The following is a 26379-nucleotide window of genomic DNA, read 5'->3' as shown; positions in this document are numbered from 1 at the left end:
GAATGATGGATGGATTATTGAATTGAATACAGCTTAAAGAGACGGGAGGCGATTTCTTTTATTCCTTTTCTTTTCTTTTGTCGATTATTTCGGACGCGGGAAATGTACATGTATTGATGTCTGTATGTGTTTACGAGCAACGAACGAGTCATGCCAGCCAGCCAGTATTTAAGCACCATCACCACTAAACAACTTTACTACCAAACATCATAATCTACAGGCTAAAAGTCCCAAGTCCCTCTCTTCCCTACATGCTCCCTCCAGGGGACATCAAGCAGTGAAAAGAGCCGCCTCGCGACCTCCGACGCTGTTGACTGGCCAGCTAGTCCATCGACCATCTGCAAGAGACAGGAGACACAGCGGCCAGCCATCCACCGTCAACACAACCACCAACAGCACTATCTGTTGCAGTTAGGAGTCAAGTTCTTCAAAAATTCCCAGCCGATCCGAAGACCAACTAGAGCGGTCATTGGTTTGTAGTTTTCAACTAGCAAAAACGTTGCCTCAGGCGAACCTTCACTGGAAACGTAAAACCCTTGCACTCGGATGGGAGAGGAAAAGGAGGAAAAGAAGAAGTTGGAAAAAGAGGAGGGCGCCGGGTGGCTTTTATAGACTGGGGGAGGGATGAGTCAGCAAGCGAGGTTTGGACGATGAGTCATGGATGATTAAGACTGACTAAGACTTACTCACTGACTAAGGACTGACTAAGAGAGATAAGATAAGATGGGGACTACAGATGGATATACTTAGATGGATATAAGGAGGAGGAGGAAAGGAGGAAGAGGATAGAGTAGACATTATTATAGTGAGTAGAAGTAGAAGTAGAAAAGTTACCGCCAGAGGTCTCGCTTCTCGCGACGGCCCCCAGACGACCGCGTGCTCGTGCTTGGCCGCCGCTCCTCCTCCGCCGGCACCGCCAGAAACCCTCCAAAGCCATTGCCGACCAGCACGCTCCTCCTCGCCTCGCCGCCCCAGGCCGGGCTCAGCTGGGCCCCATGCAGACTCACCGGCCGCGTCGTGCTCATGCGTCTCCCGGCCTCTGCAAACGGCTGGTACGTCGTAAAGTTCCACTCCAGCTCGTCCATCCCCTTGCTGTACACGGACAGCGCCTGGTTCAGCCCGACGTTGGCCTGCGACTGCCGGCTCGGGTCCCCAAACACAGGCGGCGGCGGCGCCAGCATCAGCGTCTCGGGGAGATTGGCGTCGCGCACATACAGGTCCGTCAGGTTGGGCAGCGAGCCCGTCAGCAGCGAGGACATCAGGTACGTATAGTACGATGTCGACAGGGCCTGGGCGCCGAACGAGCTCGAGCCGGTCTCAGAGGTGATTTCGTAGTGCAGCAGCTGCAGCGAGTTCGAGGTCAGCGGCGGCACGTAGTCGGGCGGGAACTCGCGGGTGACTTCCTGCTGCATCGACAGACTAGATAGCAGCGGTGCCTGCGCCAGAACCTCGTGCAGTCGCTGCGGTTCCACGCCCGTGTTGACCATCGACAAGTGTCGCAGGGCGCTGCGTGTCTGCGAGCTGCTGCTGCTGCTCAGATACCATGTCAGTCCGCGGCTGGTGATCTTCGGTGTGTCGGTGAGGGTGAGGCGTTGCAGCGCCGGGAAGGGCGGTAGTGTAGGCACCGCCTTGAACACCGTGTCTTCCAGCCACGGCATGTCCTCGAATCGCAGATCGGTCAGACGCTCAAAGTACCCCAATATCATACGCAGCAGGTTGGTCTCGATGTTCAGCCCCGAGAGCTCCAACACCTCCAGGTTCGGCCATCCTTTAACCTTGGGCAGCCGCGAGAAACTGCTCTCCGCCCCCTTGGCAAATTTCATTCGTCTGATATCCGGGCACCGGGCCAGTAGCTCTTGTTTCAGGGTCAGGGAGGAGGCGTCGTCGCTGAAGAACCCGGCCGGCAGGTCGACGTAACGGAGGTTGGGCAGCACTGATATCGTCCGTGCCAGCTCGCTCTTGCTGGCTTCTCGGGTCATGTATGGCATTCGCAGCGACTTCACCATCGACCCGAGAGCCCGCGAGTCGCGCACCGTCCGCATGAACAGAAGTAGTCGTGTCCGCGGCGCATCCAGTGGCTCGGCATTGTGGTTGAGGAACGAGTTCTTCTTGCGTTTAGCCGCCAGCTCGATCTCCAGCTCGCAGTAGTGCACCGCATCAATGCGAATATGCTGGTATCTAGTTGTCCATTTCTGCTTGTTAGTTCCTAAATTTGTAAGAGACAGACATGTCTTCCCAGTGTTGGATGAACGTACAGTATGTTCTGTGCTATGCCGTACCAGTGCGTGCAGACCAGCGCTGCATGCGCCAGGTCACGCATATCACATAGCATGCACCCATCCTCCGTCATAGACTCCTCTGACGATGTCAGCGACGTATCCCGTGAATGCGGGCATACTTGGTAGAAGATATTCGACAGCACATTCGGCGGCAGTGTCTTCGTGTAGTCTCGTGCCGGCCGTCGACCAAAGCTCCCTCCTGGCTGCTGCTGATACTGCGCATATGGCTGATACTGGTCCTGATCCTGCTCTCCGTAGAGATCCCGTTTCCCCCCGCGGCTCCTCGTCTTTGCCCGTAGCCGTTTGAAAAACCCCATCCTATACCATAAACCGTTCCCTCGTCTACTGCGCCCGATTCGTTTCGTGCGTTCGTCAACTTCGTTTCGTCGGCCGTTTCGCTATCTCGTTGCTCGCGCCTGCTAAGCGCCACCGCTCCGCTTGTTTCTCGCAATTCCAGCTGCGACAGGACACAAAGTGACAGAGCGTCACGGGTTGATTTGAGCGGTAGTTCAAACAACAAAAACAAAAAAAATTTAAAAACTTGTAAAAAGACGCTGAACTCGATTAAGCCAAAGTAGTCGAGGTCAACTCGTCAACTAGCGTGCGGAGGGGGGGGGGGGGGGGGGGGATTGGGGCGTGGGGAAGGATATAATTAAACTGCACAGGGGAAGAATCCTAAAACAAGGCGGGCCGCTAGCGCTGAGGGAGATAAAAAAGGCCGAGTTGTTGGCGACTCCCGTATTCAATAACCTCCAGGAACAATGTAGACAATGGAAGTCCACTCAACTGACTGTGAAAGCCGCCCTTTTCCTGGCCGTCGTCGTCGTCGTGAAGGAAGGCAAGTGAAGGAGGACAGGAAAACTGGCCGGTAAGAAGTAGGGTATGACGAAGCCAAAAGTCACGGCTTAAAAGAAAGCTGTAAGCGCCGGCCAAAACTGACCAACACATTCAATTGGATCGCCAAACCCTTGTCTTGAGTTACTTATCCAGCGGAGGTTTTTATCTTTCCTTTTTGACTGGTTGGATCTATTTTTGATCCTTTTCCGTCATTCGCTCCCTTTCTTGGCTAACTAGTTAGCTGCTGCTGCAGGGAAGGCGATACATGTGTAAAATTAGCAAGTCAGAAACCCCGTACGTTGGTTGGTGTCTGGGAGGCAACGGAGAAGTCGTTGCGTTAGTTTGATGTTTGATGTTTGATAAGCCGTGGGGCCCCTGATGCCCCTGAATTCGGGTTCTTGCGATTTCACAGGCTAGACGTCGGCACCGGCCTAGCAAACCTGGTCTATTTGTTGCTCATTAAATATTGGCACCGATCAGATTTGTTTCCTCGTCGGTCGAATGGAATGGTGAACGCAGGGCGGGTGTCAGGAAGAGAGGCATTGTTCGCTGACTGACTGGCTGACGATGAGCAAACCAGTTTGTTTAACTCGTTCAGTTGCTAATATCAAACCTGACCGAGGCTGGGGGCTAAATCACAGGTACTCGGGTACTCCGTACAGACGGGTACAGGCCACAGACAGAGCAATATGCGGATCATGTATAAGCTGACCCAGTTTTCCACAGCGGGTACCTTAAGCCAGCTCTGCTGCTTGCTGGATGGCTTGCTGAGCTCATTCTGTCTCCAGATAAGAAGGTAATCCCTGAAGGCCCAACGGCGCGTGAGTATCCGTCCGTGTGTTTAACGTCATAAGCACAAGCATCACTCTCTTCACAATAGGTACCGCACATCCTAATCTCGGTTTATGTGTTGGCGATAGCTGTCAGTATAATTGGCCAGGGGGATGATCAGTGTCATAGTTTGTTAGAGAGAACGGGGCCAAAGGGAGTAAGATATTGTTAATATATCAATCAACCTGAGAGTCTTAGAAGAAATTAAAAACCCCCAAAATGGAACGAGAAACGTATTTTATTGTGTTTTTTTACCTTTGTTCGCTAAACCAAGAAATATATGTCCAATATCTTGTAAGATTTGCCAGGACCTAAGTAAGCGGGCCTAGAAAGGTCTCTCGCATCTATCGGGAGCTAAAATCGATAGAGCAAAAGGATGAAGACCTCGAGACCAATTCCAATGAAAAAAGGGAATATGTCGCTATGAATTTGATATAACTTGTCAAAAAACACAATGGGCCCACCGGAAAAATGTCCTTGAGAAAGAAAAAAAGGGGGGAAGGCCAGAATAAAGGTGCAAAGAGAAGAAGTATAAGACAAAAAGAAGTAGAGCATGAAGCATCATGAACAAGGGAGAGAATAACCAAAATTAAATAGTCATAAACACGTTAGGAGCATGTTGGGTCAGAAAGGAAATAAAAGTTATGTGTAAGTAGACGTAGGGATGCTCCAGACATAAACGTAGAGTGTGTGGTTTCCTCCAAAATAAACGTAGGTCGTATGTGTTGCTTTTTCTGCGCTGGTTAAAAGACAGTACCGTCCGATATGATCATGATAGGAGGTTGCTTGGTATTCGGCCTGGAGACTTCGGCAATCTCTCGTCCACCCTGTAGGTTTATGTCAGTACTTGTCAAGGCTATAAGAGGAAAACAAGGTAAAATGGAAAGGCAACTAACCTTCCATGAACCCGCCTCGAGCATCTGGGCAAGACAGAGTTGTTGTCCGTCCTTCAGCTCTAGGAGGTTGTTTACTTCTGCTAGCAACTGGTCCAAGAAGCCAACGGTGAGAGCCCTCCATTCCACGATGACATCATCATCAGGACTGAACAGTGGGACTACCTCCACGTTTGGCTGCCCCTTGATCATAGCGTTGGCCTTGTATGCCTCCAACCCCCGGTTAGTGTCCTCTGGTTTCAATGTTAGTAGACCCATATCGATCAAGAGTCCGCCGTTCCGATACTCCGGTAGACCGGTCAGCAGCTCACGGCCTGAGAACCGGATATTCAATATCTTAGTCATGGGAGCCATGATGGAGTAGCAGAGCCATTGTGTCAGCTTGTGGAAAGGGACGATGTTCTCCCACGGTTCTGCGGGGGGAGATGAAGGCATTGCTTTGCAAGGCCATGCGTCACCAATCGATATTCCGTCGATCTGGGTGCGAGATGGTGGCCATATGGGTGACAATCCGTCCATAAGAACATTCCATAGAAGCGGGACGGGGATGATGGGAACCGAAGAAGCGAGTGTAGATGGATGAGAGAGGAGGTAGTCTAGTAAATGGTTAGCACTGTAACGGTGAGTTTGTAGGGGGAGAGAGATTAAAGGCAAAACACCTACCAAGCATGTTTCCGGGGCGAGCATCAACGCCAAAGAGCTCCTGGTTGTTCAGAGCGTCTGCCAGCCGGGCCAACAGGCCGGCTCTGCCCTCAAGACCAGCAAGAGGATTCTCTTCAGAATGCTGCATTCTCTTGGCCAACGCCCCCACAGTCAGGCGCCTCAGACCAGCTCCGTCGACCTGACATGGCTCGGTGTGGTCACTGCTGAACATCCCGGCCTTGAACATCTCCAGACTGGCGACGGCGAGCCCCTCACTCCGCCTGTACACCTTTCCGGACTCCTTTGACTTGTAGCTCCAGGTGTTTCCGGCGCCGGCGTCGAGTAGAACCGACACAAGAAAGAGATCTATCAGCCTGCGAGCTCTCTCCAGGTTGTCGATAGTGCTAGGCCATGACTGGAGCAGCTGGTTAATGCGAGGCTTCCCGCCAACGTCAAAGTGTTGCCAGCGTCCGTGATCAGGAATGCTCTGGAAATCCGGAGCGTAGTCTCTCTACAGAACGTGTATATACGTTAGCATGTGTCATGTTTATGTGGTTATTGCTGTTGCTGTTGTAGCTGCGGTTGTAGTTTGGTATCAAAGTCAACCCCGCGTACCTTGATGATAGAGACGATGTACTGTGCCGTCGTCTGGAATTTGCTCATGTCGACGTCGAAGTGGTTCAGCTGGTTCTCCTTTGCCTTCTCCATCACCAGGCCGCACCGCTGGCGGACGGCATGGATGCTCCTCAGGTAGGCTGCTGGGTCCAGGTTGGGATCTGGCGGCGGCGCCATGGGGGCTTCGGGTATTGGATGGGACGTTGGGCTGTTGTTGCTCGACCGGATGGAAGACACCGGCAGTCTCGCAGACGTACTCGACGCTCTGGAACTGCTATTAGAGAACACCGACTCCTGGCCGTCCTTCTCGAAGGGGTGGTGGATGTTGTGGATGTTGTGGATGTTGTTGTTGCTTGCTGCCCGGCCCTCCTTGCGCCTGAAGAAGCCCATGGCGAGGAAAATAAAAAATAAAAAAAAGTAGCGAGAAAATACAAAAAAATACAAATAAAAAAAAAAAATAACAAATAAAAATAGCAAAAAAAATAGCAAAAAAAACGTCGTGGCTTGCAGAGTCACTTGATTCGCAGATCCAGACAGGAAAAAAGGAAAGAAGCGAAAAAATAGGGTCAACTTTTGCTTGCTTTGCTGGCGAGTTTTATCTGCAGGCCAGGGCGGTTTGTACAGTCCGGAGTATACACGGACAACGCAGACGGGCAGGACGCAGACACGACGGGGCAAGGGAGCGAAATCTCGATCCAAGACGATAGCTAGCCGGCCAGAGATATATTATTTATGGAAAAAGAGCTGAAGCAGTGGGGAGATTTAGCTGGCGGGGCGGAAACGAGCTTGCCATCTCTCTCTCTCTCCCTGGCTCGCTGGATGCTGGCTTTGCTTGCTGGCTGGCGGCCGCCGGCTTGCTGGTCCTGGTCCTCCGTTAGGATCTCTGGTCTCTGGTTGGGACCAGGCTCTTATGCCTGTCTGGTCTGCCGGCGTTGGGACGGGGTGGATGCCTGAGTCTGTCCTTATATCATGTAGGTCGAATAATGCGTGCGTCTGTCTCTCCGTCTCTCTCCCTCTCTCTCTCTTGTGGTGCATGAACTAACTAGCTCAACCGTCCGTCCAGCGTTGTGTACTTATATATAGCTGGCCAATACTGACTCGCATATAGCCATCCCGACTAGCATGGCATGGACAAGTCCTGACGTGCTACATGGCACCGCGACAGGCCAGGGATCAGGGGCAAATCCGCCTTCCCGTCTTAATATTACGGCTACGGAACTCAGTATCAAACTGTCATCATGCATGATTCTTGTGAGAGCGAGAAACGGTAGCATTCGAGTTTACCCATCTGGACCCAGGATAGATCCATGCAGGATAACAGTTGACAGGAAAAAGTTACGCTCCCTTCCTGGCCAGGCTTGTGAGCGGCTTCCTATCAGCATCCCTCGGGGGATGGTTTATCTCATCTCGTTTACTTATACGCCGCCCCTGATTGGACTCTGAGCAGAAAGGGGTTAAGATCGCATGGCCATCTCAAAGAAGCTCTGGCTAATTCGCCCCTACATAAGTACTTACATCAATATTTGCGCCAGGCGGGAAAGTTATATGGAGTTGATGCCGCCATCGAACCCGACCCTTTCCTCTGCGCGAGGGCCATCTCGTCCACTTAAAATGGAGCCCGGCCGATTAACTCATGTCTATACTTCGGTTATGCTGGACAATAAGCATGGATATCGACAAATGACATCCTAGGAAAAGGACCTAAATAATTAGTCGAACTGCCAAATAGTTTGGGGGAGCTGGGAAAGAGGGCCCCCGTCTCGAAACGACACAAGCCCAGCTGCATTAACTGGCAAGTAAGAAAGCACGCAAATCCTCAATCGAAAAAACGGGGTACTTTAACTTCCCCATCGACGTGGGCTAGATGTTTTAAACCTGCATCTGCTGGGTCCTGCTAGCACCGGCCTATCACGAATGATACGCGGCCATCCAAAAGCCATGTGGAGCTTAGCCTGCTGGAGCCTACCACGAAGAAGAAAGAAGCAAAATGGAAAACGGCACAGATTTGTCAAACAAAAGGCGAGAAGGGCAACGAAGGTTAAAAAAAAAAAAAAAAAAAAAACCGCCCTGGCAGCACTTTCTCGATTCTTGTCCGTGTTGGCAAAGGGGACGGCACAAAAGTGTCCACACTTGACGGAGCAGCCGTACTCCATCCCATATGTTCGTTGCCATAACTATAGAACTGGATGGCAGCCTGTGGGCAGTGGACAGCATACGGAACTTAATTCGTATAGTATAGTTCTCCCAACAGGTAACCACGGTTATGGGCATCGAAGCTGCACTACTACTGCTCACTCCCACCCAAGGACTGCCTGCTCTCCGCTTCTGCTGCCTGTAAGCTTTAATATGGCGTTAAGGCATGGTTGCCAATCGGCTATAGTCGCGGAACAGGCACAGCGTCCCGTCCGGAGTTCGGTGAGAAGACATGTTGATTGGACTTTTGGCAGCCTGATACTGTGGTTCAGCCACCGTTTCTCTTGAAGCCAGTTAAACGCAGCCCAAGCCCGGAGAAGTTACTTCGAAGGGAGAACGGTTGACTATGGGGGTGGCCAAAATTCAATAATAACGGAGCACTTACGACCATCGCCTTCATCTATGCAAAACGGAGCAACGCCGAGTTACCAGAGGGCCAATGTCATGCCATCTCAGACCATTTTGTCATACCTGGCCAGACACCTATCGCCATCCTGCAAGGACGAACCATTCGTTATTCTCTGTCATCTATGATTTGATCTGTGATTCGATCTATTATTGTCATTACTCTTTCTTATTTTCTTTTCCTCTTAGTTTTTGTTATCGTTTTCTTCCAACCTCGGCCCATCGCTTATGTAATACAACTTATCACGTGTCTGGATGAAAGAAACTCCGAACCCCGCGGAATTTCTCTTGGTCCGAGCGCCCTAGGTTTGGTTGTTTTTTTCGATGTTTTGCAGCGCAAAGCGGAAGAAACGCCGTGAAGAAGCGCCGCTTACTGTTTTTGCTGATTTGTGTTGATTTACAAGCTGTATAGAAGCTGTTTGGCGGGATGGCATGACGCCCCGATGTCTGCTGGAAGTCCCTGAGCGATGTTGTTGTGCGTAACACCGGCGTATCACTTCAGCTTCGCCCCCTTTTGTTTGCGCCAGCATCGCCAGTTTCACACCCAACGCAGGATAACCTGCTGAGCGAGCCCAATTCTCCCTCTACATACGCCGTTCGTTACCTATCGTCGCAAATATGGATGACCTATCGGGCCTTGACTGGAGCCAGAGCTCGAGCTCCCAGAAGCCCGCGCCGGTAAACACTCTCTCAAGCATGTCTGCCGCGACTCTACGTCCTACACCCCCCATTTCCGGCCGCTCAAGCCCGTTTCCTCCACAACCCACCACGGCTTCGAATAGAGCTCCATCGTCGAAGCCAACGACACCTTCAAATAATGATAGCTTTGCAAATCTGCTGAACTTTCCGTCTGGAAACGCTACCAAGAACCTCTCCCTCGCCGAAAGACAGAAGCAGCTGTCGGAACAAAAGGCACGTGAGGAGAGGGAGAAGCAGGAGAAGCTCAAGGCTCAGTATGGCGGAGTCAATGATCAGATATGGGACAGTTTGGAGAAGTCCGGGACGGGCCAAAGTGCTCCCCAAGCTCAGGCCGGTGTGGTGAAGGGCGGGACAACGTCTGGAGGGGATGATGAAGATGATCTGCTAGCTGCCTTCAACGCTTCTGCGCCTGTTGACAAGTCTACCAACTTTCCTATCCCGAGCCCCTCTCCTCTGTCTCGGACAGATTCCCGTTCCCCCGCCGGAGTTCCTACTACTACTGTCCTGGAGGACGACGACGATCCATTCGGCATGGCGGAGTTTAGTGCAAGCCGGCGCCAGAAGACAGAGGTTCAAGCTACGAAGGCACAGGCGCTAAATGGTGCTGACGATGATGACGACGTACTGGGCCTTCTTGCAAAGCCAGTATCTGAGTTTCCGAAACGTGAGACGACCAGCCCGGCACTTGAGGTCCCCGAAGAGCCTGAAGCGGAGCCCTCACGACATACCCCGGAAGATAGAGCCATTGCAGAATTAGTAGATATGGGATTCCCCATTCACAAGGCGCGAGAGGCCCTTGCCGAGACTTCGTCCGGCACAGATGTCCAGCAAGCCGTCGGCTGGCTGCTCAATCAGGCTCACAGCGAAGCAAAGGAAAAGGCACAAAGTAGAAACCATACTGGCCAGCAGGAAAGATCACCGGATCCCCGAATGTCTCGACGGTCAAGGAGAGAAGGCGATGGCTATGCTTCCTCTCGCGATCGATCTTCGAACAATGGCACCCCCAGGGAAAAGGATCCCGCTCAGCTGGCATCCGAATTTGGAAGCACTCTCTTCAAATCAGCCAATTCACTTTGGAAAACGGGTACGAAGCGGGTTCAACAGGCCGTTCAAGAATTCAATAACGGCTCCTCAGACAATTCGTCCCAGCCTCGCTGGATGAGAGAGAGCACGCCGGATCCTCCGAGAAGCAGGGAGCGGAAGGTGGATACCCGACGTGAATCCCCCCAAGGATCAGCACAGACAGAAACAATGACGAATGAAGCTATGATGCTGGAAACATCCAGAGAACCACCAACTGCGTCTTCACGTTCCCGAGGCGGAGAGCCCCAAGGTTCGCCCCACCAGGCTAGCTCGCGAGGCAGACCGGCGGAACTTCCTTCAAGGCCACGTTTTCAGCAGGAGGACGATCCGCGGAAGCAGATCCAGCGCCCGTCTCATCATCCTCAACCGGACACCAGAAAACAGCGAACACTGCTATCACGTTTTGATGCGGACGAGGAGGCGTCTCAGGCGTACGTCAGCCCAGCAAGGAGGAGGAAAGCTGCCTCTTCGGTTCCTCCTGGTTTTGACGCACCGGAACCAGACTTGCTGCAAAGCCCGTCTCTGCCAGCCCGGCCAGCTCGCCCGGCAACAACATCTCCGGCAAGGCAATCTCGCACCTCCACCCCAGTCCGACCAAAAGCACCTCCAAGGACAGTCCCACAGATTTCCCCTGCATCACTAGCATCTATACACAGCCACCGACAGAAAGGAACAGAGGCTTATAAGCGAGGTGACTATGCTGTAGCGCACGCTTCATACTCCAGTTCCATCTCACTAATACCCAACGACCACCCCATCGTTATCATCTTGCTCACCAACCGTGCCTTGACCGGTCTAAAGACAGGTGAACCTAAGAGTGCAATTAGTGACGCGGATCGTGCTCTCTCTATCATTGGTCCCTCGAAGGGTGACTCTGAGACCATCGATCTCGGCAATGGAGAGCCACCCAAGGATATGCGAGAGTTCTTCGGTAAGGCCCTGATGAGGAAGGCCGAGGCATTAGAACAACTTGAAAAATGGAAAGATGCGTCGGCCGTCTGGAGAGAAGCTATTGAATCTGGCCATGGCGGTAATACCAGCATACAAGGCCGAAACAGGTGCGAAAAGGCGGTCTCTATAGGACCAAACGGCGCCTCGTCGACGCCATCTAAGCCTATTTCGGCACCTTCCCGCCCCAAACAAGCCCCTAGACCTGCCGCTCCCAAGTCGGTCTCGACAAAGCCGGCTGAGGCAGTCAGTCGCCTCCGAGCAGCAAATGAGGCAGCTGACCGGATAGATAACGAGAAGTTTGACCTCGCTGATGCCGTTGAAGCGAAACTCGCGGCTTGGAAAGGAGGGAAGCAAGACAACTTACGTGCCCTCCTAGCCAGCTTAGACACTGTATTATGGCCCGAAGCGGGATGGAAAAAGATCAGTATGGCCGAACTGATTCTTCCTAATAAAGTGAAGATTCAGTACATGAAGGGTATTGCCAAGGTGCATCCTGACAAGGTATGTCTTGTATCGATTTATTGAAGAAGAAGAGCAATGCTAAACAATGTTAGATTCCCGTAAACGCTACTACTGAGCAGAAGATGATTTCCGGCGCGGTATTCAGCACCCTCAACGAGGCGTGGGACAAGTTTAAACGCGAGAACAACTTATGAAACGGTGAACAATACGACGTCCACTTTGATGAATTTCTTTTTCGTAATATCCCGTTTGGATATTTCTTTTTTCATAGGTTTAGATACCATTTTGATTCATATATATCATTACTAGACTATCATTGCATGAATCGTTACCTGGCCGTGGGAGCATTAAGACTGCGATATCCATCAAACTAAGTATGAGTGGTACAGACATTGGCGCCAGCTCTTCCTACCAGGGAGGAAGATTGTAACCTAAGGCTCCTGAAGGTACCACAAATGTTATCCTTCTTTTGGCAATCTCAGGAGAATTCGATAGCTCTACATACCCAGTGATAGTGCCATGAAATTTGATGGAGGAAGCAGCGGCATATGTGAGACTCAAACTGGGCCGATGTCTCCTTTATCATAAAAATATACCAACATCTGGATGAGATCCTATTTTCTTTCTCTAGCCTGTTTGTTCTAAGTTGGATTGGATGACAATGAAGGACAATCGCGGCTAAGCATCCTTTCTATTGGTCAAAATCCTTGAATTAGCCCTAGCGCGCCAAGATTATAGGCGATAATACCCAATAGAAAAGCACAGTTAGCGCCGGCCTGCCGCTGAGTTCTAGCCAATCAATAAACTCTCTTTACATGCGTTAGGGGACAAATATATTCCATTCACGAGTGATTCTGGTTGTTTATTAGTAAATATATCCTCCGGTTTCTTCGATTGGTTGGTTCCTGGTCGGGTTTTACTCTGTATCGCCCTGAATACACGTCTGGTGTTCTAGACTTCTTTTGATCCCTAGCTGTTTACATCGTTCCCCGCATGTGAGATGCACTGTGATGAGCAGGGTGTGCTCGCAGCAGGTAGCAGGCCGAGAAGTCAACACAGAGCTCACATTTGGCCCTCATGACGCCGTATGATCTCGTAATCATACATAAACCCATATGATTATGCACATAGGGAGAGATACCCTCCGATACCTGTTTGTTTACTGGAAGGAGTAGACCAGGGCGAGAACTTTACTGAGGCATACACCCGTATCAAAAATTATCTGTATGTGACTCCTAGTTGTTTATTGAGTGGTATGATGTCAGATTTTATATCACTTATCAGCAGATGGTGGCGAGCAAATCGTAGCGGATGGTTACATATCTTGTAGTCCTCCATAAGAACGCACAGATGACCAGACCCGTGGTTGGTGGCAAGCCCCTTCGGATATATCTCCACCGGCGTCGCCGGAGTTTCGCGGACAATTGACATGGATTATGCGTCATGCCGGGGGTGTCCTGCATAGGGCCATGCACATGCAACGAAGCGATATGGCTAAGGGAGGGGAGCGCTCAGGGCAGCAAGGTGTCGATATGCACTTCAGCCCTGCCCGCTGGCGAGAACGAGGACATCTTTATGCTACTATGAACAGCGATTGGCTTACTCTTCCTCTCCTGATCAATGAAGCACAGCCATTGAAGGGTTTGGCCCCATGCATGACTTCTTGGATAACGACATTTTCAGCTTTGTAAGGGATGGGGTAGAACCCTTGACGTTGTTAGCCAGCTAGCGAGCGCACTCTCCCTTTTCCAGAGCACAGTGATAAATTTATATCGCGGGCTACCTGAAGGAGGATGCGAGCCAAAATATTAGTTTTTACAAAAGAATCTCATTGGACTAGAGCCAACAGGCCCAGCCGGAATTCCGTGGATAATACGCACTGGGCTCCAGGGAATGACAGGGAATATTTTGATCCAGCAGACTAACTGGTCAAAAATAGTTCAGAGGATAAAGCTCACCTGCATAACCCATGTCCCATCACAGCTGTCTACTCTTCTTGAATGTTACTATGCATACTCCTCGGGGCTCTCTTCTTCTTACATATACCATGTGTGCCTTTAAATAATCGTTCTCCTATATTGAAAAAATACCCTCAATACTGGGCTCCTCATTCTACCGGATTACGCTGTGGCCCCTTAGTTGGCGTGTGGATAGTTAACCAAACCAGAAACTGTTTCTACATAGGCAGTTTGTCATGCTATCCGAAAATGTCACCAACTGCGAGCGATGCCCTGGTTGAACGACGGCGCCAACAGAATAGAGATGCACAAAGAAAACGGCGTAAGTTCCTTTCGTTTTATTCTATTCAGTCCATCCGTCAGCTTGTCCACGAGATATCAATATCTTAGAGTAGCCACGGGATTGCTAACATGTTGATTATGTAGGGAATGCTTTGAAAGCGCAGATTGTAGAGCTCCAAGCTAGGAACCTAGAGCTGCAAGCCTTTAAAGAGTCTGCAGTTTCAATTGCAGCTAATCAACAGACCTTACTCGGTTCCAGAACAATGTTGACCTCGGATGTAAGCTGCAGCTTAGGAGGTAGCTTTAATAGCCCATGCCACACATCATCCGATGGTCAGAACGAGGGTTCGGATACAGCATCAGCAGTAATACTGCGTCCCGACTATCCGAAATTGGACGATACATTCATTCAAGGGATTTCCGAGAACCTACAGCCAAATGCACAAATGATGTCTAGAAGTCAACCTGGCAGCATTCAGGGTTACTACCATGACGCCGAAGATACGTCCACTCAAATCGCTATATCAACATCGGCCTCGGATCCTGGGTTTGGAAGCGGCGGAACACCTCTGCCAGCAGCCGCCTATACCGATGTTACGATGAGTCCTTCGCCAGGGAAGTATGACCTGAGCTTACACTTTGGGGACACGTCACTTCATGACACACTTGATCTTGCATCACTTCGCCAACAGTCACCATCAGAGGCCGGTTCAAGAGCTGGGATCACTGAGACTATAAGCAGACAACTGTCTGGACCTAACGGGCTTCGACCTTGCTTTCGGGACAAAAAGCAGAATGCCATGGCTATAGCGGTGGCCAATCGACAAACAGCTGTAGTACGGCTACTACTACGACATGGAGTGGACATAAATGCCAGAGATGAACGGGGACGGACTGTCTTACATGATACAGCTGAGGCTAATGACACCGAGATGATGCAGTTGCTTTTGGACTATAACGCTGATTCGAATATTGTTGACAAATCTGGTATGATACCTATTGAAATTGCCGCATCCTTGGGGAATATAGAGGCAGTTGAAATATTACTAAAAGCTAATCCATAGAGATCATTGGAGCTGATTGACCCAAAATGAACATTTTTTCGTTTTCCATGGGCAGGTTAGACATGAATGGTCCTGAACTATGGGATATAGAGCCAGATTTCTGTTCTGTAAAAAGAAGTTCCCGGACTTTCCTGGATGCAATAACTAATCCATTCGCTGGTCATGCAAGTTTCGCCCATTTCTTGACTTCATGTCAATGAACCTTGTTCCCAGGTTACCCCAGTGGTTCAAGCTGCGCGGTGCCCATTCAGCTTGACAGCCTAACAGGGGTATCAATCAATCATGCATGTCTAGATAGTGAGCGAATGGTGACGGCTGACAAGCAGCAATAGTAAAATGTTTTCAAGTGACAAACTTCAGTCCCCTGACTAGCTGATATGGCTACAGGGATTAAGTGTGAGGGTGGTGTCAGCATGACTGTTCGAGCCGGGGGCCGCGAACTGAAGTCATCGCATGGGGAGGATACCTCTAACTTGTCAATTCCCCTACACTCGATTGTGGCATGAAGTAAAGAGATACGCAATGTATATATCTCGTGAGACTGGACAATCCGTAGATATCATGAATTAGATATCCTAGTTCCGTTGAATAATTTAGCTACCTGACTTTTCTAGCAAGGAAGATCCAAAATAGCAAAATGAAGCCAGCTTCAAAGGAGGCCACATCTGTATGGAAGACCTGGGATAGCTGCTGTATCCTTAGTGCCAAAGAGAGTTGCCTCGCAGCGTCTCTGCTGGCTGATTTTCAAACGGTAACGATCAAGGACGCGTTAGATATAAACGCACTGGTGGAATTCAGCCGTTCTCACCAGGTCCCAGGGGGTATAATAGTGAAGCTCGCCTGCTGCTCCGCCGTTGGGGGCTACGCCGGTGTGGAGGACGTATGCATCGGAGTCGAAATTGGCGGCACTAGCAACCTGCTCCGTTGTCACCTCGATAGCCAGCAGACCTTCTCAAGCCTCTCTCAGTTGATCGAGGAGATAGAGCTTCCAATTACTGGTGATTCAAGCCCGAATCTTCTTGACCTCGCTGGCTCTACTGGCCTCTTTGACACCATACTCTCGATTCGAGACTCCGACTCTGGAGCCAACGCAGAGACCGGCAAAGGAATCGATCATGTTGATTCTCCTCGTTATTCGCCTGTAAGTCGCTTATAACTCCATCTCTGATATGGGATGTTGCTTATGTCTTGTGCTGGTATCAAAAGAAAACAGGCGGCCATTTGGCCATCGAAGTGAATCTCCCGCTGCGAGAAATCAGCATCAACTACCCAGCCAGCATCTTCAGCGCGGTACAGGCCAGACGATTCGCAGAACTGCTCTCAAAGACCATTTCGGAGCTCATTGAGAATGCTGACCAGCGGCTATGTGATTTGGACTTGCTCACAGCCACCGACGCGCGCAACATCGCAGCTTGGAACGATCGAGACCTAGGCTCCTACGATGCCTGCCTCCATGATGAGATAGGCAAACGAGTAGAAGAGTCGCCTGAGAGTCCTGCAGTCTGCGCCTGGGACGGTGATTTAACCTATCGCCAGCTGGACATCCTTTCATCTCGTGTTGCTTGGAAGCTTCATGAAGTTGGTGTCGATCCAGGATCGTCCACTGTGGCCTTTTTGTTCAGCAAGTCAAAGTGGTCGGCTGTCTGCTTGCTCGGTATCTTCAAGGCTGGTGCAGCCGCGGTGGCTCTGAATCATGACCATCCAGGAGAGAGGTGCAAGTATATTCTACAGGCTACCGGCGCGAGCGTCCTGCTCGTTGGCAAAGATCTGGAGGACTTCCCAGAGATACCACTTGACATATCACTTACTAAGATAGCCGTTTATGATTCTTTGTTTGACGGCTATTTGTCCGAATCAGACCATGCCGGGACGTTCGTTTCGACCAGAGTTAAGCCAGAGGATGCTGCGTACATTCAATTCACCTCTGGCAGCAGCGGTACGCCCAAGGGGATCATAATGGAACATCGTACCTATATGGCAAACGCAATCTCCCAGATCGAAGCATACCATATGAACAAGGAGTCCAGAGTTCTCCAATTTGCAAGTCATAGCTTTGATGCATTTTTGACCGAGGTTGTCACTACACTGCTCGTGGGTGCCTGTGTCTGCATTCCATCTGAAGAGAGCCGTCTCAATGACCTGTCAGGTGCCATAAATGACTTGCAGGTCAACTGGGTGGGTATGACACCGACTCTTGTTAGGACACTGACACCAAAGAATGTCCCCACCCTGAAAACTCTTGCAACATGGGGGGAGGTGACCAGTGATGATATCATTGAGACCTGGGCAGACGAAGTCGAACTATTCAACCTCTACGGTCCATCGGAGAACTCAGTTGGAGCAGCAGTTCATTTGATATCCAAAGGAATCCGAGATCCTAGCCACCTGGGCAAACCTATTAGAGCAGTTAATGCGTGGATTGTTCGAATCGATCACCGGGAAAGGCTTGCACCTATCGGGGCTGTCGGTGAGCTTGTTCTACAAGGCCCAACTGTTGCTAGAGGATACCTGCAGAATGATACCCTAAATGCAGATTCGTTCAGAAACTGTATACCGTGGATGAAAGATGATACTAGACATCAGAGAATCTACTATACAGGTGACCTTGTTCGATATACTGGTGATGGCAACTTGGAGTTCATTGGTCGTCGAGACGCACAAGTCAAGATCCGAGGTCATCGGATAGAACTTGGTGAGATTGAATATCACATAAATCAAGTGCTCTCTGGGTCGAATTTTGGCTCAGTGGTAGAAATCATTCGTCCTTCATACCGCCAATTTCAACCGATGCTCATTGCATTTCTGGATGCACGCAGTGATTGTATCACTATACCAATGCATGATCTATTGCTACCTGCATCTGATAGATCCAGAGCTAGAGCAGCTGAGATTGAAGAATATTTGGCTAAGCGTCTACCGACACACTTTATTCCTTCACTATATTTACCCCTGGCATACATACCAACGAATGCATCTGGAAAGGCAGACAGAAAATTGCTCAAAGCAGCCTGCGAGCCTCTGTCAGAGTCGGATTTCTTGACGTATTCATCTCAGGGTAAACCAAAGACCGCACCCCAGACAGAAATCGAAGCTAAAGTAGCTTCTCTCTGGGCAGACTTACTCGGTGTTGAACTGAATAACATTGGCAGAGAAGATAGCTTTTTCTGGTTGGGTGGAAATTCAATCCTTGCCATGAGATTTGCTGTGGCAGCTCGCAGCGAGGGTCTTCAGGTCACTGTGGCTGAGGTTCTTTCAAATCCACGACTGAACCAAATATCTGATATCCTAGCAAAGCCGAATCAACACCCACAGCCAGATGGTAGCCCTCTATATGAACCCTTCTCCGCTTTACCTATTAGTCAGGGCAAAGATTTTGTCTCCGAAATAATAGCTCCCCGCTTGGGTGTGGACGTTAATGACATACAGGATGCTGCTCTAGCTACTGATTATCAGATCGAAAATCTTGCCTGGTCTTCTTTGAAGTCCCGCGGTGGTACAAATTATATAACTTTTGACTTCTCTACAACGGGTGTTACGGCTGGCAATCTCCAAGATGCCCTGGAAAGGCTGATACTATATCACGATATCTTGCGGACGGTCTATTTGGTATTCGAGAGAAAAGTCTACCAAGTCACGCTGAAGCAGCTTTCAGTTGATATTATACATTGCATGTATACCAAAGATGTTTCTCGGGCTACCTCAGAAGTTGTGGAAGCAGATACCCCCATACCAGTTGATATTTCTCGCTCACTACTCAAATTTTGGCTAATTCGCGGCCTAGACGGTACAGTCCAACGTATGGTTATGCGTGCATCTCACTTGCAGTATGACGGAGTGAGTCTCATACGCCTATGCAGGGAACTTGGTCCTGCGTTTCACGGTCAAGAACTATACCCAACTACTTCATTCTTTGCATACTCTCACTTTGCTGCAACACATAATGAGGATTCTGCAAGAGCTTTCTGGAGCAAGATACTGGCTGGTTCTACAATGACTTCCATTTTTCGCCACACCAGCATCCCTTGGAAATATGTGCTTAATGGGCAAGTAGATATCATGATCGATACTAGTGCTGTTCGTTCAGACCCCGAGATAACTATCGGCACTATAATAAAGGCTGCGTGGTCTCTGGTTCTGGCAGAAATGTCCGGCAGCAATGATGTCGTTTTTGGCTCCGTTATTTGGGGTCGGAACGCCATGTACCCAGGAGTCGAGCATGTGGCAGGAGCCTGCATAGACAATATCCCGGTTCGAGTCCGCATTGGAGACGATATGACACGGCGACAGCTTCTAGAGCAAATACAAGGGCAGTACTTTGAAGCCGTCAGCTTCGAAAATTTCCAATACAAGCGTATTGTAGAAGAATGTACCGACTGGCAGCCATGGGAGAGACTCAGCACCCTGGTGGAGTACGAAAACCTAGGCGAGGAAACCACAAGCTTCAAGCTGGATGATACGCAACGCTTTACGGTTGATGAGATCCGTCCCCCAGCAGATCGGCATGACATCACGATATTCAGCACACCTGTTGGACCAGAAAAGACATTTATTGCCCTCGATTTTTGCAAAGACGTCATTCCTGAGTCTCTAGCACAAAAGATGCTGACCCGAATGTTGGAGCATATCCGTGGCTTCCATGAGAATATTGATGACCCACTCCAGCTTGCTGCAGCAGATATCATGGAGTTGCCTTCTATCCCCATGCTACTCCCTGGCACCCTTGCTCAAAGTGACATGGACCCAGTGAGGCTACAGTCATCCCATGCTGTCATATTCTCCTCCCAGGAGCTTCGTGAGAGTCAGAAGTTGTTTGTAGAGGAAGCTTGGGCTGATACTTTGGGTTGTCAGCCAGAGCAGCTGGCCATATATTGGACAGAGAGAACTCCCTTTTACAATGTGTGGGGCAATCTCATTGCTGCCTATGGTCTTTCAAAAAGGTATCAAGAAAACGGGATATCTGTCTGTATGGAGCAAGTGTTAGAGAACCCGGACATGCAGTCTCAAGTGGCATTGCTCATAAACATCGCCAGTTAACTAGCTAGCAAGACGTTAATGTAGATGAATATCGAAAGTGATATAGTAGTTATTACGAAGACTTAACTATTCTCTCTTTGGAGCCATTGCTGCTTTCTTCTAGATAGCGTATTTGGCATAGCATTGTATTCTACTGCCTGCTGATGGCCAACTGGCTGCCCCTGACCCCTGAATCTTCCTCCCCCTGAAGCTCTAAACCCAGATTGGGGAGTCAGCAATGTTTCATGTGACTCAGATGACAACCAAATCCCTGGCAACAAAAAAGAAAGTTGAAAAATATTGAAGAATGGACAACATTGTCGAAATGTTTGATACGGAGGAAGATATCTTGTTACTGACATACAGCACAGTGCCATGCTGGTGTTGCTGCTGCTCTCCTTGTCATGACTACGCCATGACTGGCACTTCTGGCCTGTGCTGATTCAAGTTGTGCCTCTCGGGAAACTGGGACCTGGTTAACACCTGGCTACTACTATGTAGTAGTTTGCAGGACGCCTTATCAGGGGATAGGATAAAGCACAGAGTATCCAGCCGTGAAGATGATATTCCATATAAGCTCTTTTACTGGCTCGCACTGGACATCTGCGCAGTGCGCTCTCGTCCTTCAACTGTTCACCTCTCCTGCTATTCAACTCCCACCCCTAACCGTGATCCAACCACACTACGGCCATCTGGCGTGTTATTGATAAGCGAAAAAAAAGGATGAATACTGCCGTCAAGAAGTCACCGCTTCAGGTGGCTATGGTTGGCATTGGTCATCGTGGATACAAGACCCATTTTCGTATCATTCTCGAGAACCCAAGATCATGGACTGTGGTGGCCTGCTGTGATACCAACGAGAACACCCGACAGGCTTTTTCTCAGAAACATCCGAACATCAATGTATACAAAGATGTCGACGATCTACTGAAGAACAACAAGCAGAGACTAGACTTTGCAATTGTCTGCGTCCCGCACCAATACCACTTAGAATGCTGTCGGGCGTTAGCTCAGAGAGGAGTACCTATCCTGAAGGAGAAACCCGTTGCAGAGTCGCCGGTCGAATATCAGCAGCTCCAGCAACTTCCCGTCAAAATCGGCATTACTTTCCAGAAGCGCTTTGAGCCACGCTATCTGGCGATCAGGGATCTCATTTCCCAGGTTGGACAGGTTGCTTCATTCACTGCAACACTTACAGCCAATATCACGGAACTGGACGCTACGTGGAGGGCAACAAGTGATGTTGGTGTTACTGTATGTATTCCCCAATTAAGCCTTATTTCCGAACATAGTTGAATAACCATTATTTACTTCTTATAGGAAGACTTAGGATGCCATATGTTGGACATGATCGTGTCCCTCTTCGGGAGGCCGACTTCAATCACCGCCCAGAATACCAGGGGCATCGGGGTTGACCAGGAATATGGGGGAGATGACGTTTCGAACATCATCATGAACTTTGGAGAGGCAGCAAAGCGTAACATAGGTCATGTTCATCTCTCGAGAGTAGCTCACAGGAACGAAGAACGTCTCATCATTACTGGTACCCACGGCACCTTTGCCTTGGAAGGCAAAGATGTAAGGCTACGAGATAGTAATGGCAACGAAACGTTTCATTTCCACGACACTTCTGAGAAGAAGTATGTTGTCAACTCGATGTTGCAACAGTTCTCTGCCTGGGTCACCGGTGCAAAGTCCGATTTCCTCGCCTCTATCGCCAACCTGGAAGATACAGTCATGGTGATGGAAGCCACTCGCCGTGCATACAACAACCCCAATGCCACTGAGACGGTTACTACTACCGGAAACTCTGCTGGATCTTATGCACAAGCTTCTCTAGCAGGTGTACATCATGTATGGCCACTGCTTTCACCCGAGTCTGAGGCTGCTGTTGTACGTCAGATGCATTCTTCACTGTCCATCTACAACAGGTCCGACATCTATGAGGTCTTTGAAGAAAAATGGCTCAAGATGCATGGCTTGAAACACGCTCTTGTATGCAGCTCTGGGACAATAGCAATTCTTCATATGTTTGAGGCGTTGGACTTGCGACCTGGAGATGAGGTTCTCTGCCCCGTATACACTTTCTTCGCCACAGCATCGCCCTTAATGCAGTATGGTGCTGTCCCTATATTCTGTGACAGTCTGGAGGATGGAAACATCGATCCAGATGAAATACTCAAGCGAGCCACGCCTAAAACAAAGGCAGTTATCGTCACACATATGTGGGGATTGCCATGTCGTATGCGCCAGATTGTCGATAATGCTCGGAAGGTGAACATCAAGGTGTTGGAAGATTGCTCCCACGCCCATGGCGCGATTGTTGATGGCCGGATGGTCGGATCCTGGGGTGATATGGCTGCGTGGTCTTTACAAGCTAAGAAGAATGTAATGGGCGGACAGGCCGGCGTCCTAGCTACCAATTCGACGGATTACTACTCCCGAGCCATTCTTCATGGGCACTTCAATAAACGTGCGAAGCAGGAAGTTCCGCAGGATCATCCATTGCGGAAATTTTGGCGTAAGTACATCTCTATATCTCACCGCATCGATTCATAAGTTTATAGAACTTACCACTGAATCTACTCAAGTGACGGGCCTAGGGCTAAACATGCGAGCCCACCCACTGGCAATAGCTCTTGCGAACCAGCAACTTGATCTCCTGCCAGCCCATGATCGATACCGCCAACATTATGCTTCCTACATTGCAAAAGGCCTATCCACTATTCCCTTTCTCAAAATGCCTGTTGTCAACAACAACAGCAATGATAAGCATGCCTGGTATGCCTTTGTAATGCAATTTGATTCCACAAAGGCACCTGAGGGCCTCACCCGTGATGAGTTTGTGCGGGAACTAGTCGATGTCCATGGGTTGCAGGAAGTGGACATCCCGCGTTCAACAGGCTTGCTGAACGAGTTGCCATTGTTTACCCATTCCCACGAAGCTGTTCCAAGATTTGGTGATAAAAGATGGGGCAAGATACAGCCAACGACAGAATTCCCGAATGCGCTGCAATTTTATCAGTGTGCTATAAAGCTCCCTGTGTGGGCTACAGAGAGTGACATGCCTATCGTGGAACACTATGTGAAGACATTCCTAGCTGTTGCTCGTGAGATGACACAGCGGGCACTGAGACGAAAGAATCCGGGCCCTGGCTCCATTGATGAACGGATTCAAGCGAGACTATAGACATAAATATATATCTATATCTAAAGTCAGAAGCAAAATGCCATCCTTCCATACTAGCACCAGCGTCAAGGCCCATTATTCACCGTGTTTTCACGAAAGAAGGAAATCGGATCGTTAGTTATATATGGAGAGCAGGTCCAAAGTTCTGAATATACAACTTACAGAGCAATTATGAGGTCTTCATCTCCAAGGCAAATCAGTAGTTCTTTTCAACTAATTCGCTGCTATTGACAATCCCTTCCATAGATCATAGTGATTATTATCTCCCTGCCCCTTCGTATATTGCATATTCTACTTGCTAGTTATCTTCACTGCGTTTGCTTCATTTATACATTCACTATTCTTCTTGCTTTCTCTAACCAGTTCTTCACCTTACGATAGGCTGCTGCCCTAGTCGAGTCACTGCCTAAGGGGTTGGGGAAAAGAGTCGGTAACGGCCTACCAGAAGTGCACTTAGAGAGAGCTGCTAGGCCGCAGGGTAAACAGGATCTCGACATCACTGCGTAATACTGTCATTGACCAGCCGTTTACCATGGTATGTAAGCCTACTCGTAGTGGAGTTGTGATGACTGTGATGACAGCCTTGAGACCCTTGTCAGGTCATCAAGATCAATAATTACCCTTACCTTTCCTTACTACCATATTGCACTCGATAACCCATATTAAAATCAAGAGCTTCCTCTGTTTGCCAGACTAAATGATGAAGAATTAAAGGGGAGATAGAATAATATCCACCTCCAAGAGTGCTTCAGGGGTGGTATAAGTATTGCATTGATATGGCCCAAACCAAGGATATCACCCTCCTTCACTTTAACGACGTGGTAGTTATACAACCATGAGATCGTTATTCAGTAGGTCTAAACAGCTGATATAATTATTCTGAACGTAGTACCACATATCCGACGCTGAACGGGTTGCACGCTTCGCATCCATCCTGGCCAATCCACGATACCTCGCTCGTGATGTCTCTGCCCCTGATCACCAGCTTCGACTATTCAGCGGCGACGCTTTCTCCCCATCTCTAGAGGCATCCGTCCTTCGTGGTGAGCATATACCGACGATTCTCAATGCCATGAACATTGATGTCGCTTGCTATGGGAACCATGACTTCGATTTTGGCGAAGACCGCCTAGTTGCGCTATCCAAAATCACCAAGTTTCCCTGGCTGCTCACGAATGTGCTACGGAAGGACTCGCAGTCAACTCAAGGGGGAGATGATAAGTTGTTAGCCCTGGCACATAAACATATCATCCGAGAGGTGGGTGGGCTGAAGGTTGGATTCATCGGTTTGGCTGGAACGTAAGTTCATCCTATTTGCATGACGTATCCATCATTATTCCCGGATGTTCAATCAATCAATCGGTCGTGTATGATCTTCTACTTACAAGGGTTAACAAGTGACTGGCCGTCAAACTGCCAGCACTTACCCAGCTGCACCATATGCGACCCTGCCAGTGTGGCCCGAACCACAGCAAGATATCTGCGGGAGTCGAAAAAATGCGACCTTGTTATAGCGTTGACCCATATGCGGCTGGCAGAGGACATTGCAGTCTCGCGGAATACCAAAACTGGTAGTGGAAGGATTGATTTGATACTCGGTGGCCATGATCACGACATCGTTCAAAGATCTTCCACGGACTCCAATAATGACCCGAGGGCCCACCACCAGGGCTCTACTCCTGATAGTGCTACCGGAATACTCTGCACAGAAGGCAATATACGCATTATCAAGAGCGGAACTGACTGGAATGGCCTGTCGGTGCTGCGTCTCACTGTTTCTAAACAAGCTGACGGCAAGTCTTCTATATCAGAGTCAAAACGTAAGAGAAATAAAACCCCCCTTTTCACTAATATTTATTAACACCCACGTACTCACATGAAGCCAATGCACACATTCAGTATATCAGGTTGCAGACCTGAAGTCCCTGCCGAACTATGCGAATATACCACCATGCCCCATAACCATGAAGGCTATAACAGACGTGCAAACAAAAATAGCCAAACTGGTAGAAAAGCCACTCGTCATAACTGCTATCCCCCTTGAAGGAAGATCTCGGGTCGTCCGCAGCCGAGAGTCCAATCTCGGGAACATGCTCGCAGATGTGGTACGTTCCTTTTACAACACGGACATTGCCTTCATCAACAGCGGAGCTATCCGCTGTGACAGGATCATTGACCCAGGGAGAGACGAACCTTTACAGATCCGGGATATCATTGACATTAGTCCATTTGATAACGCATTCGTTATTAAACGTGTCAGCGGCCATGTTCTTGCAGCAGTTCTGGAAAATTCGGTATCTGATGCCCATACTGATGGTCGCTTTTTGCATGTATCAGGGCTTACCATGGCGGTAGACTGGAGTCGTCCGGAGGGACAGAGGGTAGGGGATATTCTCTATGTTCCAAAGCATGGAATACGGCGTGCTGTATTGTCCAGGGATATGTATACGGTAGCCATGGTGGACTTTATAGCATCAGGGTTTGATGGGTATTCTTGCTTTCGGGATTGTGAGACACTACTTGACGCTGAGGGCTCGGTGACGGACACGAATCTCTTGCTGCAAGTGTTCGAAGCAGATGGTCGTGGAGACGTAAGTCGCAAGCAGCAAGACGAGGCCGTGGAGGGTATCAGGAGAGCCCGAAATGCAGTCATCCGAGGGAGACATCCCCTTAAGGGATTACCTGTTATTTCTCCGTCTGTGGAGGGTCGGATAAGGGTCATCACACCTAGTCTATAGAACTTAGTAATAGAATGTGTCATATTAATGACACTTGTTAGCTGAATAGAAAGTGAATCTCAACAACATGGGCAAACCTCGGTCATTATACATATTTGGCTATTTCTCTTAGCCTTGGAGATGAATGGGTTATAGGAAGGAACAATATATATGCATGTAGATTGTGAAGAAATTATTCACCCATATAATCAATTGAGTGTAGATGCACGTAGTTTATAAAATAAGCGCTACCAATGCAAGGAAA

General features: G+C 49.4%; 7 protein-coding genes across 7 annotated transcripts; 5 read left to right on the top strand and 2 right to left on the bottom strand.

The window, feature by feature from the left end:
* Positions 1-830: 830 nt before the first annotated feature.
* Positions 831-2596, bottom strand: ARB_06790 (uncharacterized protein; the record flags this gene model as incomplete). The annotated part of the gene is made up of 2 exons (XM_003014984.1): positions 831-2268; positions 2337-2596. The coding sequence occupies 2 exons, from the start codon at positions 2594-2596 to the stop codon at positions 831-833; spliced, it is 1698 nt and encodes a 565-aa protein (XP_003015030.1).
* A 2094-nt stretch (positions 2597-4690) lies between these two features.
* On the bottom strand, positions 4691-6487 carry ARB_06789 (uncharacterized protein; the record flags this gene model as incomplete). Its single annotated transcript, XM_003014983.1, has 4 exons — positions 4691-4774; positions 4844-5436; positions 5504-5993; positions 6098-6487. 4 exons carry the CDS (start codon positions 6485-6487, stop codon positions 4691-4693), a joined length of 1557 nt encoding a protein of 518 aa, XP_003015029.1.
* A 2826-nt stretch (positions 6488-9313) lies between these two features.
* On the top strand, positions 9314-12084 carry ARB_06788 (UBA/TS-N domain protein; the record flags this gene model as incomplete). Its single annotated transcript, XM_003014982.1, has 2 exons — positions 9314-11929; positions 12010-12084. 2 exons carry the CDS (start codon positions 9314-9316, stop codon positions 12082-12084), a joined length of 2691 nt encoding a protein of 896 aa, XP_003015028.1.
* A 2013-nt stretch (positions 12085-14097) lies between these two features.
* Positions 14098-15194, top strand: ARB_06787 (ankyrin repeat protein; the record flags this gene model as incomplete). The annotated part of the gene is made up of 2 exons (XM_003014981.1): positions 14098-14170; positions 14275-15194. The coding sequence occupies 2 exons, from the start codon at positions 14098-14100 to the stop codon at positions 15192-15194; spliced, it is 993 nt and encodes a 330-aa protein (XP_003015027.1).
* A 637-nt stretch (positions 15195-15831) lies between these two features.
* ARB_06786 (uncharacterized protein) lies at positions 15832-20228 on the top strand (the record flags this gene model as incomplete). The annotated part of the gene is made up of 2 exons (XM_003014980.1): positions 15832-16335; positions 16401-20228. 2 exons carry the CDS (start codon positions 15832-15834, stop codon positions 20226-20228), a joined length of 4332 nt encoding a protein of 1443 aa, XP_003015026.1.
* Positions 20229-20930: 702 nt separating this feature from the next.
* On the top strand, positions 20931-23397 carry ARB_06785 (uncharacterized protein; the record flags this gene model as incomplete). The annotated part of the gene is made up of 3 exons (XM_003014979.1): positions 20931-21461; positions 21528-22728; positions 22775-23397. The coding sequence occupies 3 exons, from the start codon at positions 20931-20933 to the stop codon at positions 23395-23397; spliced, it is 2355 nt and encodes a 784-aa protein (XP_003015025.1).
* Positions 23398-24173: 776 nt separating this feature from the next.
* ARB_06784 (UDP-sugar hydrolase, putative) lies at positions 24174-26247 on the top strand (the record flags this gene model as incomplete). The annotated part of the gene is made up of 5 exons (XM_003014978.1): positions 24174-24218; positions 24287-24696; positions 24829-25217; positions 25297-25988; positions 26185-26247. The coding sequence occupies 5 exons, from the start codon at positions 24174-24176 to the stop codon at positions 26245-26247; spliced, it is 1599 nt and encodes a 532-aa protein (XP_003015024.1).
* Positions 26248-26379: the final 132 nt, after the last annotated feature.

The sequence above is a fragment of the Trichophyton benhamiae genome, assembly GCF_000151125.1.
Source record: "Trichophyton benhamiae CBS 112371 chromosome Unknown contig00476.0, whole genome shotgun sequence".
In the NCBI taxonomy this organism is placed as follows: Eukaryota; Fungi; Ascomycota; class Eurotiomycetes; order Onygenales; family Arthrodermataceae; genus Trichophyton; species Trichophyton benhamiae.
This window is presented reverse-complemented; position numbering and strand designations above follow the sequence as displayed.